Source organism: Desmodus rotundus, chromosome 3, assembly GCF_022682495.2.
Source record: "Desmodus rotundus isolate HL8 chromosome 3, HLdesRot8A.1, whole genome shotgun sequence".
Classification (NCBI taxonomy): Eukaryota; Metazoa; Chordata; class Mammalia; order Chiroptera; family Phyllostomidae; genus Desmodus; species Desmodus rotundus.
The window spans coordinates 162,775,777-162,789,719 of record NC_071389.1 but is presented as its reverse complement, the minus strand read 5'-3'; the positions used below and the strand labels follow the sequence as shown (position 1 = coordinate 162,789,719).

At 40.3% G+C, this 13,943-nt stretch overlaps 1 protein-coding gene across 1 annotated transcript in view; it reads right to left on the bottom strand.

Moving 5' to 3' along the window:
- Positions 1–10,868, bottom strand: part of SYT10 (synaptotagmin 10) — a 50,234-nt gene extending 39,366 nt beyond the window's left edge. Inside the window, exon 1 of the mRNA XM_024575809.2 lies at positions 10,421–10,868. Coding sequence (XP_024431577.1) covers positions 10,421–10,571 — 151 coding nt within the window. The 5' untranslated portion in view covers positions 10,572–10,868. The remainder of the gene's footprint in view (positions 1–10,420) is intronic.
- Positions 10,869–13,943: the final 3,075 nt, after the last annotated feature.

Here is a 13,943-nt window from a genome sequence, read left to right as displayed (position 1 = left end):
AGCCAAGACTAAGGATACATGACGACTAATACAAGAAAATCTGTACTACCTTCCCAATGTTTCTATACATCTTAAACCGTTCTAAAAACTAAAGTCTAGTTTGTAAAAGTAAATATCCCCCTAACTGCTTCAATTTTCAAATCCCTAAGATTACCAATACTAGCAATCAGGTGTTTGTTCTAGCCCTCTTAAAGTTCTGAAGACCAAAGAGATTTCCTATAAAGGCAATTTCTTTTCTAGATTCAACTAATTTTGTAATATCTTTTACAACTCTCTCTAGGCTCACTGTCAAATATGAATCTAATTTCTTTTGTTTGTTTTAAATAAAATTGTTAAGAATATATTCTAGGCTGAGTTATGTCTGTTCCTCTACCCCATCCAAATTCGTATGTTGAAGTCTTAACCCTCAGTACCTCAGAACGTGACTGCATTTAGAGATAGGGCCTTTAAATTAGTAATTACGGCAAAATTAGGTCATACGGATGGGCCCTAATCCAGTAAGACTGGCGTCTTTCTGAGAAGAACAGATGAGGACAAAGGCACTCACAGGGGGAGATCATGTGATGGCAGAGGGAGAAGGCAACCCTCTACAAGCCAAGACGAGAGACCTCAGAAGAAATCAAACCTCCTGACACTTCTTTTATCTCACACTTGTAGCTTCCACAACTTGAGGAAAGAAGTTTCTGCTGTTTAACACACTCAGTCTGTGGAAGTTTGTTTTTGCAGCCTTGGCAAACTGATACAGAATAAATATAATTTCCTTTAACCACCCCTGTAAATTCAGCAGGTTCTTCCCTTCCCCAGAAATAACCACTGATCCCAGCTGAGTGTGGATCTGTCCAGCCCAAGCACTCATACACAAAAATATACAAATATACAAAAATATAGAATTGTTTAATACATTTTACATAAATGGTTTGCTGCCTATTTCTTCAATTTACTTTATACTTTTATTCAGCAATACTTGAGGTTTAAATCCATGTCATCTGAGGTCTGATTTCATCAGGATGAATATTTAGCTTATCACAAAGTTCTGCTTTTACAACAGAACTACAATGAGCGTCCTTACACCCTCTTCCTTGTGCATGTTCGCAAATGTTTCTCTACGGTAAATATCTGCAGACAGAATTGCACGGTCATACCTTATGCACTTACTTAGTTTTACTGGATATTTCTAAATTGTATCCCAGAGTGGCTATAATAAAAACATCATATGAGTTTGTCAGCTCCTACAATCTCAGAGAAATATTGTTGTACTTTAATTTTCACTGATCTTATGGGGAAATGATACCTTGTTTAAATTTACATTTTCTTGATTGGTAAAATAAAATGGTTCTGTTTAAACTCCTGATTCATAGCTAATGGAAATCTATTCAGAAATTGAAATAATTCCAAGCTTTTATTGCTACTTAATTATAAGAATAAAAATTAATTTTGACATGCTGTGATACAGAGACATCAATATTTTCCTCACTTTCCAGTTGCTTACTCAAAAAATCACCACTGAATATATTTCCCATTTATATTCCATTGGTAAGGAATGTGTGATTACTTTTTATATTTTGTAGTTCACTTTATATTTTCATTAGCATCATACTTGTGGAAAAGGGAAAAAGTATGAAATGTGCTTCCTGAATAGTAACTATGGTTTTTTAAAAATTTAATCTTTATTGTATTTTTTCCATTACCATTTATTCCCCTGTTACCCTCCTCCACCCAGCAATCACCACACTGTTGTCCATGTCCATGAGTCCCTTTTCCTTTTTGTTCAATCCCTCCACCCCCTAACTACCTGCACAAATAGCTGTCATCTGCTCTCCATCTATGAGTCTGGCTCTATTTTGCTTGTTAGTTCTGTTTGTTCATGATATTCCACATGAGTGAAATCATATGTATTTGTCTTTCTCTGACTGGCTTATTTCACTTAGCATAATGTTCTCCAGGTCCATTCATAGTGTTGCAAAGGATAAAATTTTCTTCCCTTTTATGGCTGAGTAGAATTCCATTGTGTAAATGTCCCATTGTTGTTTTATCCCCTCATCTACTGATGAACAGCATCTACTGATGAAGTGATGACACTTGGGCTGCTTCCATATCTTGGTGACTGTAAATAATATTGCAATGAACATAGGGGTGCTTATGTTCTTTTGAATTAGTGTTGTGGGCTCCTTCGGCTATATTCCCAGAAGTGGAATCACTGGGTCAAAAGGCAGATCCATTTTTAATTTTTTGAGGTATCTCCATACTGCTTTCCACAGTGGTTGCACCAATCTGCATTCCCACCAACAGTGCAAAGGGTTCCTCTTTCCCCACATCCTTGCCAGCACTTGTTGTTTGTTGATTTATTGATCATAGCCATTCTGACAGGTGTGAGATGGTATCTTGTGGTTTTAATTTGCATTTAACTATGCAAATTAACTATGGTTTTAAAATGGAGGAATAAACATGACAATTATGGTTTCCTAATCTTCACTTTCAGCTCCATTCTACCCAGAAGTTATTGGGTAACTTCTACCCAGTTGGAGCCAAAAGCCAAGACATAAGAAAACTGTGGGGCAACGTGAGGTAGGGGAGAGAAGGGAAGTAGTTTGCAGCTATAACCGAAAACCCCTCCCTTCTTACTAATGGGGGTCAGGCTTTAGAGAGCTTTTATTACTCCATCCACAAAGATTTTATAAAATTCTTTTATGACACTGTTCCTTAGTGATGGGCTTTGGCATTCATAAGGTTGTTCTCATCTTAAGAAAAAGCCCTGCGGAAATCACCGACCCCAGTTCCATCTTCCTTATTGCTGACAATTTTCTTCCTGAAATCAATATCTGGTTCTGTCATTTGGGGAACCATAAAACATTTTAACCAAGTTACTCCTGAAAGTGAACACTGTGCTATCAATAATTCCAGGGTAGCATCAAGAAACCAAGTCATGTCCTGGCAACTGAGATATAGTCCCCTTGGCACTCTTAGCCTAACATACTTCCAGGTCACCCCTTAGCCATCTGGGGCAAATCCAAACTTGGCATAGCATTCCACAGCATCTTTGTGATTTGACTCCTGGCTATTGATCCCACTTCACTCTTCTGTCAGTCTGCTACTTCTATCCTTACCCTGACTGTACTATATTACTCACGCATGAATTTGTTCAGGCTGTTTCACAGAGCTCCAGTGCATTTTTTTCTATTTGGCTGCTTGGGAAATTTCTATCCATCCTTCAATAGTGAGGTACAATAATACCTCTTCCCTGAAGCTCTTCTTGCTTCTTTTATTCTTACAGGCTCTTTAGGCACACCCACCACTCTAACACTAGTACTATAATAATTCATTGGCCTATAATCCTTTCCCTCACACTCTTGGAACCTGATGTGTTTCAAAAATTATTATTATTTACTTTTGGATATTACAAAGGTAATATGGTACACATTATCTGGGATAACATCCCATAGTAAAATGTACTAATATATCTATAGTGAAATGTATGCACAGCATTTAATTAATGGCACCAATACATTTTACCATCTGGAGCAGTGGCTTTCACACAGTAAGTCCTCAATAAATAGTTGTTGAATGAAGGCATGATGCCAAAACCACTCTCATACACATTAACAACTCAAACTGAAACACATTAGAAATGATAGTAAGCTCTTTAACAGTTATATCGATTATTTCTGTAAATATATGACTTTTGAAACAGAATTATGGGAATGATGAAATCCTGCTGTTGAATTAAAATAATTCTTCTGTATGAACAAATGGACATTTATAAGATTTAAAAAATTGACTGTAATTTTTTCTATTCGATCACAGAATGTTAAATTAGACAGTAGATCATAACATACTTCAGGGTCTACCTGAGAGAAAAAAATAGTTATTATTATCAGTTAATATTATTAACAGTTCATATTATCACATAATAGTTATTACCTGCCCCAACCAGCCCAGGATAATTCTACCTTTCTAGCTCTGAGTCCATCAGAGCACAATTCCAATTTTATGTGGTGGGTTTTTTTTTCTAATAGTCTACATAAGTCATGTTAATGTCAGCTCTCACGGCCGCAGTGGCCACTTAGGATTCTGAATGCTATGAGAAAGAGAAAAGCTATGGTATGAGGTAATAACAAGAAGCCATCTCCTCAGTCAGGGATTCTGTTTGTAAACTTGGCCAGTGTTGGGTAATCCATCAACAAAGGATATGGGTATTGCACAAATTAGAAACAAATAAAATAAATCACTGACCTTTCATAATAATCCCCATCAGGAAATCTAGGTTTCTTTGACACATTCATAATAATTATACTTTGGAGCCTTTAAATAGATAGTTCTCAGCTCTTTTCCACTATAATTGTCTGTCTTCAGTGCTCATAATTCTAAATTATAATAATACTATGGACTGTTAATTAATTAAATTAGATAGCCAAAATACAGTAGGAAAATAAAACAAAGGAAATTTTAAGGTACTATTTTTCTAATTAAAAATTAACAGAAATAGCCTTGGCCAGCATGGCTCAGCTGGCTAGAGTGTCATCCCATAACTAAAAGGTTGTAGGTTCAAATTCCTGGTCTAGGGGATTACAGGAGGCAACCAATCAATGCTTCTCTCTCGCACTGATGTTTCTCTCTCTCCCTTACTCTCTCCATTCTTCTCTCTTTGAAAGCAGTAAAAAAATATCCTTGGGTAAGGATAATATATTTGTTTTAAATTAACAAAAACAATTTAACTGGTATTTTAATCTACTTTTATCATGGGCTTTTTTACGAACACATAAAAGGAGTTATATTTATATGAGTTTTAAAGTTGTATATCTAAAACAAACTAAAATCATTCATGAGATTTTACTGTTGAAATAAATCAATCATATTTGGCAAAGAATATGAATAAACAGTTGTGTATACTTATGTGCATATACATGCATATAATCAAGCAAAAAAATGAAGAACATTGTATCTCACATTTGGATGACAGCAAATCTAATAAAAAAAAGTGTGGGGTTTGGGTCATAATTACACACTGGGAAATCTCATTGATATCTTAGGATGTATCACTAATTACAGTCAACAGTATAATAATAGTTAAGAGACTATCTTTACAAACATTTGTTCCATCGCCCTTTCGCACCATGAATGCCCCCAGGTTCTCTTCTTATTTCTACTTTTTGTTGAATCTAAGGAGCCCTGGGTTTGTTCTTATCCCAGCTCTGTCATTAACTAGTTGTGATTTGAGAAGTTACTAATTTTCCCTACACTAGTTTTCACAACTGCAAAACAATGATTTCTATTCTAACTGGACTTACTAACAAATTTGAATAATGATATTTTTCCCACTTTCTAGTTGAGCAAACTAACAGGCTTTCCTTTTACCATTGTAAATGGACATATTAAACAGACATTTCTACTTTACTAGAACTTCAATAAACTTAATACAGTTATTGTACAAATAGAATTTAGTCATGGTGTTCACTGCTTTTTCATGAGTATGTTCTCATGATAAAGCTCGTTATATTCTAGCTTTTAAATGCCTCAAGTAATCTAATTTATGTCATTGTCACAAACTAAATATTTTGATGCTTATCTACATTGGAAACTGTATTAGAAACTGTAGACACAAAGATACAATTATATACGATTAATTTACAGAATGGATTTGGAGATTATTCCACAACACCCCTAATTTTATAAGGAAATTTGAGGCTTCTTCAGGGTAATTCATTGATTCAATTACTCATTCTTTCATTCAGTCAACAAATATTTGTTGAGATTCTATTGGGACCCACAGATTTTTCTAAGCGCTGAGGACGAAACAGTAAACGAATGACTGCCCTCAAAGAGCTTGTATTCTATTGACTTCATGTGCGCACCGTCAGTAGAATAAAATGTAAACCAGGAAGAACACAATTGTGTTTTTAAATATAAATCATTTTAATTAGCATTGGAAATGTTAATAAACATTCATGATAATGTTTGTCTTTTGCCAGAATTTTATACAACAAAAACTTGTAATGAATGTAGATATACCCCCAAAGTGAGTATTTTTTCTCATAAAACAAAAAAAAACACCTTTTTTCTTAGGTTTCAAAGAAAATGTGAATAAAATATATATACTTTGTATATAAAATCATCCTTATAAAAATCAGATTTCAGAGATTAACTGCTTATATAAAGAGGGAATACAGATCTTAATTTATTACAAGAGAATATATTTTGCTAATACTGACAAAATATTGATGTTTCAGAACTAAGAATATTAGATGCTTGCTGAGATCTGTTTGGCCTTTGAAGCTAGTTGTCCATTTGTCTTTAGAGAAAATGAGTCCAAGCACAACATGTACTGATGAGCTAGCAAAAATGGGACCAGAAACAGGACAGCCTGCTCATTCTTCAGTGGGGCGACAATGGGGAGGAAGGGAAAAAATCCTCTTGTACATCCTTCTTTGAAAGGATCTATACTTCTGAATTTATTGTGGTTTAGTTACTGTTTTCCAAACCTACAAGGCTCAGGGGAAAATTTCCACTATGTTTTTAAATTGCCATTATTTATAAAATAATTAGAATATGTAAAACTCAGCAGTATTGTGATATAAAAATTATAAATAAATTAATTGAGTATTTATTGCTTTGTCTGCAGAGAAAACTTATGAAGTCCCCTTACTCATTTTAAGCCCTTATGAAAAGACTTAAAATGCCTTAATCACAGAGGAAAATCATGATGTAACTAAAAAAAAATTTTGTAGCCACCTCTTTTCTTAATAGTTAAGTAACTTCAATGAAATTCATTGCCATTTGCCTACTCAACCCCACATCTAAGAAACTGAAGAACAGGTATGAACTTAGAAGAATTTGTTTAAATGTTTATTTTAGAATTTTAGCTTCAATTTAAAAGTGTAAAATGCAAAAATTAAAATACTCATGTATTAGATGTTTATTTAAATTAAATCATACCTATATAACTGTGATATGACTATGAGTTTAACTGGGTTTGATTAGCTATGATTTATGAAGGCTGCCTTTCAAACAATATAGTTTCTTTTTTTAATTGTTGTTCAGGTACAGTTGTCCTGCCTTTATCCCCTTTGCTCTCCCCTGCCCCACCCCTCAACTCCCACAGTCAACCCCTCCCATTGTCCATGCCCACCAGTCCTCTATTCATGTTCCTTTGCCCCTGCCCTTCTTCTTACAATACGTTTCTTAAAACCTCATTAGCATTTGGATATGGAGCAGCAATTAAAGACTGATGGGAAACAAACCCAATTCCAGTCAAAAGCTATTACATATATTTAGTCACAGTATATCTGAGAAATAACATTTGAGACCAATATATTGTTTTGCATTTTCCCTAAGTGATCTAGTATTAAATCATATTGGGCCTTAGATTATTTAGTGAGTGACATGTCTTTAAGGGGAGGGAATCAGTGGTAAAAAGATTGCAAAAACTTTCTAGTGTACTAGTGACATCTTTAACATCTTTAACAAACTACTCTAAATAAGTGAATTAACTAGTGTTGTCGGCTGCATGGCAGTCTAAGTCTTGCAATTTTATTGCAACATGGGATTGGTCAACTTAATTGGTAGCTCCTCAGTGTCAACATCACTGCTGCTGTTTCTACTGCTATGGCCAAGAGGTTGGTGAAGCTTGCACTTTATTGGCATTTTAAAAACCGGTAGGATAATGTCTTATTTATATATGTGATTCATAACTTCTTTAATGTAGATTGACTTTAATTGTGATTACCTCAGTTTCTCTTCCTCTACCCTGATGTGAAGGTATCTAAAAATAGACACAGTCTGCAAGCCTGCAATTGTCACTGCAGCCTTAGAGTACTGGACACCATCGGGCAGTGATGATTAACATTCAGAGTAAAGAACCACTGTCCCATTCACTGTCCATGTCCTCCTACCAGTAATGTGCTCCCCATTAAACAAACAGTGCGTAGAAGGGTGACCTACTGGAAGTATTATTTTGGGACCTATAATAAAGGGCTTGAGTGTGTAAATTAAAATACATGAAACTGAGTGGCTAGTTCATACAAAGATTTGGTAAATAATATTAGAATCCACTTTATAGATATTTCTTGACATTGGGAGTTTATGTGCCAATTAAAGTATTTTACTTCTGTTGCAGATTTACAAATGGAAAGTGTAATGAAGTCTTGTGCATCTTTAAGTCTCATACACAGCCTAGTAGAGTGTCTTCTCTAGCGATAGCTATTCTATATAAATTCATATATTAAATCAAATACCACATTGAATAGTGTATATTTCCCTTCCCCCTGAAGTGGAAAAATGTCCACGTATTTGTTTTAGACTGACCCCCTTCCTTTTTTGTTTCCAAGGGAAAGTCCAAAGGGAATTAGGATGACAACTACTTTTCGTAGTGCTTAGGGTAAGCTCAGAACCCATTCTACGATTCATACACAGCATTGCGTTGTACCTTAAGCTGCCAGGGTTGTGCATTTACAAAGATTTAGGAGCTAGTCCTATTCGGTTTCCAATCTTCACAAATTTTCTGCATTGCCAGCAGTCGAGACCCAAGAAACCACTACTTGGTGTATGACAGCAAAGAGTGGAGGAGAGGGAGAAGTTAGCATTTCTCTCCATGGCATCGACTGTTAAATGACCAAGAAAATAGGTCTTTACACTTAAACAGTCTCATTTCTTCCACTGTATCCCCTTCTCTGAGTCCTACCTTTCTCATGCGCATCACTAAAACAGTTCAGAAAAGCTTATCCAATATCACCACAGAGGACTTTACTGTCACACTATTTTGACTATTTATCTCATGCTTAGCAACCACACACTGGACATGCATATATGAGATGCTCATCCAGTTGCTTCCCGTAATAGCTGAGGTTCATATATTCCCAGGAATTTAATACCTACTGAACAAATGGAAAAGACTTTGGTTGTGGTTATTACACATTCACAAAATGTCTAAGTTTCCAGTACTTGGACAGCAGCAATTGTGCATCACTCTGCTCTGGGGTCCAAGGAAAAGCATCTCCCCAGGTTCTGCTAAGTGCACACTGAAGCCTCTCTTGGTTCTTGTTACCTGGGATCAGAGAATTTGAAAATCCTGCAGATATTCCATTTAAATCATGGTATGTAGAAGCGCTAAACCAAACCTACTCCCACTTCCATCTCCTCTCCCTTTGTTTTTTGGTGGTGGTGGTGGTGTGTGTGTGGGAGGGGGGTCACTAAAGTGTGCCCTCCTGGCCTCCTTCCCAGCACACAGGGGTCTCCGCAGTCGCTCTCGCCCTGAGCTTAGCGGTCCAGCTCTTACTTGTTGCCCTGGCTACTCGCAGCAGAAAGCCCAGCCAGGAAACCAAAATGACAAGAAAGCAAAGGGGAAGAAACAAGACTCTCCAAGAGCAATGGAAACCTTTCAACCCATTGCCACAAATCCCCATACCCTGTGCTTTTCTCTCAAAACAAGCGGCTGTCACAGGGGACTCATGATACCACGAGGGCCACAAACCCAGAGTCCGTCTCTCCTGTGGGAATAGCACAGCAGGCTGCACGAGCCATTGCGCAGGTGGTTAAAACCCTTGCCCCGGAGCGTGACCAAAACCCGGAGATTCTGAGACGGTCCCTTCCTCCCTCCCTTTCTCTTGAGAGAAATCAGCCACCTGAGATTTCTGTCCATCTCCAGATTTCTGACAGCCGCTGTCCTCTTCCATCCCACCCCATCTCTTTCCAAGTTTCCTGAAGGGGTAGGAATTTGCCTGTATGTTGGGGTGTATATGAGAGCGTGTGTGTGGAAAAGATTTATAACATTTTCCTTCTCTTCCACTTACTCTATATTTGTCCTGAGCCTCAGTTGTCGCCTAAAGGATAATCAATAATCCCTGCTGTTTTGCCAAAGTTGTCATGAAGTCCTAAAAAATCATACATATTAAAGGGTTTCAGAAACTGCCAAGTGCTCAACAGGTTGCAGCTCCGAGTTACCCCTTCCGGGGTTCCTAGCTTCCAAGGCCAAGGCAGTTCCATGTGCAAGGCAGTTCTTTGCGTCCAAGCACGGACTGTCCCTCCCGGCCCCTTCCCCAAGCCAGAGACCCTCGGGGACAAGATAGGACAGCCCGATAGCGAGCGGTTCCCGCGCTGCCGCCAGCGCTCGCCGCTCCACTCCGGAGGGAGACGCGAGGCGTGGGAGTGCGCGGCGAGGGGGTGCGGAAGCCGGGGAGCGAGACGGCGGGCCGGGAGCAGACCAGAGAAGTGGAAGGAGCCGGCGGTTGGAGACGGGGAGACAACACTCGAACAGTCCGCGCTCCAAGTAGCCAGCTGCTGAGTGGGAGGAAAGAGCAAGGTAGGAGGGCGCGGCGTCCCAAAGATGCCCCCAGCGCCGCGCGGGGGGCGCCGGACCCCGGAGCGTACTGGGGAGCGCGCGAGGCCCCGGCGGGGCTCGGGGAGGCAGGCGGAGTTCTCTGCCACTTACCTGTGCTGCCGGCGCCCTGGCTGCTCCTTTCCGAGGAGATGATGCCCGAGCACTTCTCTCGCTCCACCTGGCCGGCGAAACACAGCTCGTTGACGATGTGCAGAGCCTTCTGGCACAGGCTGTTCACCCCGTCCTTCTTTTGGTAACTCATGGTGTGGCTTCTTTTTCCTCAATTGGCCTTCCCCTCCCCTTTCCTTTAGTTCTTGGCTGCCCCCTCTTGCACCCTAAGCCATATCACGCTCCCGGGGACTTTGGTTGGAGAGCGCGTGGCTGAGAGGCAGCAACTCTTAGGAGCCCCAAGTTGGCCCCATGGTGGGAGCAGAGGGCGCAGGGGAAGGCGGAGAGGCCAGGCGGGAACCCACGCGGGGCGGCGGCGGTGAGGCTTGCGCCAACTCCCTGCCGCGCGTGCGAGCCGAGGCAGGCTGCCGAGAGAACCCCGGCATGGAGTGCGGAGCAGAGCGGGGCGACGGAATAAAGCCGAAGCCCTCGCCTGGCAGGAACGGCCCCCTCCCCTTCCCAGCGCTTTTGTGTTTCTGGCGGGTGCTTGACGCAGCGCATCCAATCGCGGCTCGGCGCGGGTCCGGACGACTCGCGGCGGGACGCACGGCGCCCTTTCCGCAGTCAGCCGGAGACTGGCTGGCACGCGGCGCGGGGTGGGGTGGCCGGGCACCTGTGCTAGGTCCCCGCGCCCCCCGCCCCCCTGAGGCCGGGGTGCTCATCTTAGTTCGCAGCTGGTCGGAGAGATCTCTGTTCTCTTTGAACTTTCCCCAGACTAAGCCCACCGCCTCACCAACCCTGAGTCCCTTCAACTTTACAGCAGATGAGTGGTCTCTCCCCATCTACTTTAATGAAACGTCATTCCAACTGAAGACAAATGGAAAAAGTTAAATTTTAAAAATGTATGGATGAACAACCAAAGCAGACGTCCACAGAAAGAAGAAAGACGTCCCCGGAAGGCATTTTAAAATGATTTCTAACGATAATGGTTTAGACTCAGTATTTAACCCGAGAGGTCTTTATATTACCAATGGTGAAATTCACCAGTTTTTCTTTATGCATAAATGCACTGAATAGGCAAATTTTAATTGATTGCTTTTGATTTTGTTAACCCTCTTAAGAGATCACAAAATGAAATAGGTTATTTGTATTGATAGTCTGAATTCTGTCGATTAATCCCTAATTGGCGACTGAGAATGCACAACTTGACTCCCTTTGTGCTACCTCAAGTGAGTTAAATACTGAACAGGCAAGGCATGGGTAGGAAAGGGGTGGAGGGCTAAGTTAAAATCTATCAAACGCACCTCTGCTTAACCTTGCAGGAATTACTTTCAGGTCTTTATCTCAGTCTGTAAGATGAGGCTCTTGGACTTTCCTGTTCTTATAATTTTTTAATATAAATGGGTGCAAATTATTTATGGCGCTAAAGCTACAAAATAATGTTACCACAAAGAACATGTACCACAAAGTTACCGTAAATGCATTTGCATTGTTTTAAAATTGGTTTCAGGCAGAGTTTGACCCCATATTATAACCAGGGGATTGATCTAACCTTTAATTAGGTGAGGATTCTTTATTTTTGATATGAAATATCCTGAACTTGTTAGCATATTTTAAAAAATGTTTCATTTATTTATTTTTATAGAAAGGGAGGGAAAGAAACATCAATGTTTCAATCAAACACTTGGTTGCTTCTCATGTGCCCGCAACTGGGGACCTGGCCTGCAACCTGGCATGCTCTGACTGGGAATCGAACCAGCGACCCTTTGGTTCACAGGCCAGCGTTCAATCCACTGAGCCACACCAGGCAGGGCAGTTAGCATATTTTTTATTAGTAAAATAGGTAGACTTATTTTAAACTGCCTGGAAGTTTATAATAAATGATTTCCTCTGTAAGGACACTGTAGTAAAGTTAACCATAAATATTAGGCATAGCATCTCAATAGGTAAGCATTCATTAGTTGAATCATTTTGACCTGATTCATAGGACAATTGGTAACTAGGACTATTTTTATCATGAATTAAGACAAAAATCTGCAGGCTTCATTTGCTTTTGTTTTTCTGCACATTGTCCTGGGTGTTTTTTAAGATCAGATTGACTGAAGAAATAATTTCACTGTCAATTAAAAAACATTAATATCTGCTGTATGTTCGAAGTGAAGTAACATACCTTAATAAGGCCCTTTCCCATTGTCCTTGCTCTCCAGTCCCCCACAACCTAGACAGTCCCACAGAAAGCGCCCTGCAGTGCAGTGCCGTGCTCTGTATTTACTGTATGAACACACTGTTGTGTGGGAGGACCGAATGAGGACCTTCTACTACTTATAGACTAACTGCTCAAGCGGAGTAAAGCAGACATTCTGTCTAACATGACCCTCTTATGTTTCACTTCAGTATTAAATATTAAGTAAACACATTCTGAAAATAACTTTCCTCGTATTTGTTTATGCTGATCCTGGCCTGTTGCTACTCTAACTACTGTTTCCACAACAAGCAGACTTAATTTCATGAGGATATTTATTCATTTTTCTGAATTTATTTGAAATATTTTGTCTCTCATCTAAAATTAATACCGTGAGGTTTTGAATTTTTCCATTGTTCTTTAGACCATCTCATAGCTCCTTAGCTGGTGACTCAAACCAGTTTTCCTTACTACTTATTAACAGCTCAGTAAGAGTTTTAGGAAAAATTGAAACTGCATTCAAGGTCATTTTTTTCGGTAATGAAGAATAAGATGAATTCCTTCCAGCCAAGATGGAGGCGTAGGTAGACACACTGTGCCTCCTCACACAACCAAAAGAAGGACAACAACAATTTAAAAACAAAAAACAACCAGAACTGACAGAAAATCGAACTGTACGGAAGTCCGACAACCAAGGAGGTAAAGAAGAAACATCCATCCAGACCAGTAGGAGGGGCGGAGACAAGCAGCTGGGCAGAGAGGGCGCATGGCAAGGGAGTGGCTGGCGGACCCGGAGAGGTGGTAGCTGGGGGACCGGGTGGTCCCACACTGGAGAGCAGATAAACCAGGAGGAGGAACTCAGGAGCGAGACAGACTGAGCAACCTAGGGCTCCAACTTGGGGAAACAAAGCCTCAAACCTCTGACTGAAAACACCCGTGGGGGTTGAGGCGGCAGTGGGAGAAACTCCCAGCCTCACAGGAGAGGTCGTTGGAGAGACCCACAGGGGCCTAGAGTGTGCACAAGCCCACTCACCTGGGAAGTCAGTACCAGAAAGGTCCACTTTGCTGGTGGGTAGCGGGGGAAGTGACTGAAATACGGCAGAGAGCAAGCAAGCTCTATTGTTCCCTCTTGGGCCCTCCCGTGTCTCAGCGCAGCACCATGGGTTGGCCTGCCCTAGTGAACACCTAAGGCTCCACCCCTTACTACATAACAGGTGCATCGAGACCAAAAAAAAAAAAAAAAAAAAAAATGACCCAAATGAAAGAACAGATCAAAGCTCCAGAAAAAATACAACTAAGCGACGGAGACATAGCCAACCTATGAGATGCACAATTCAAAACACT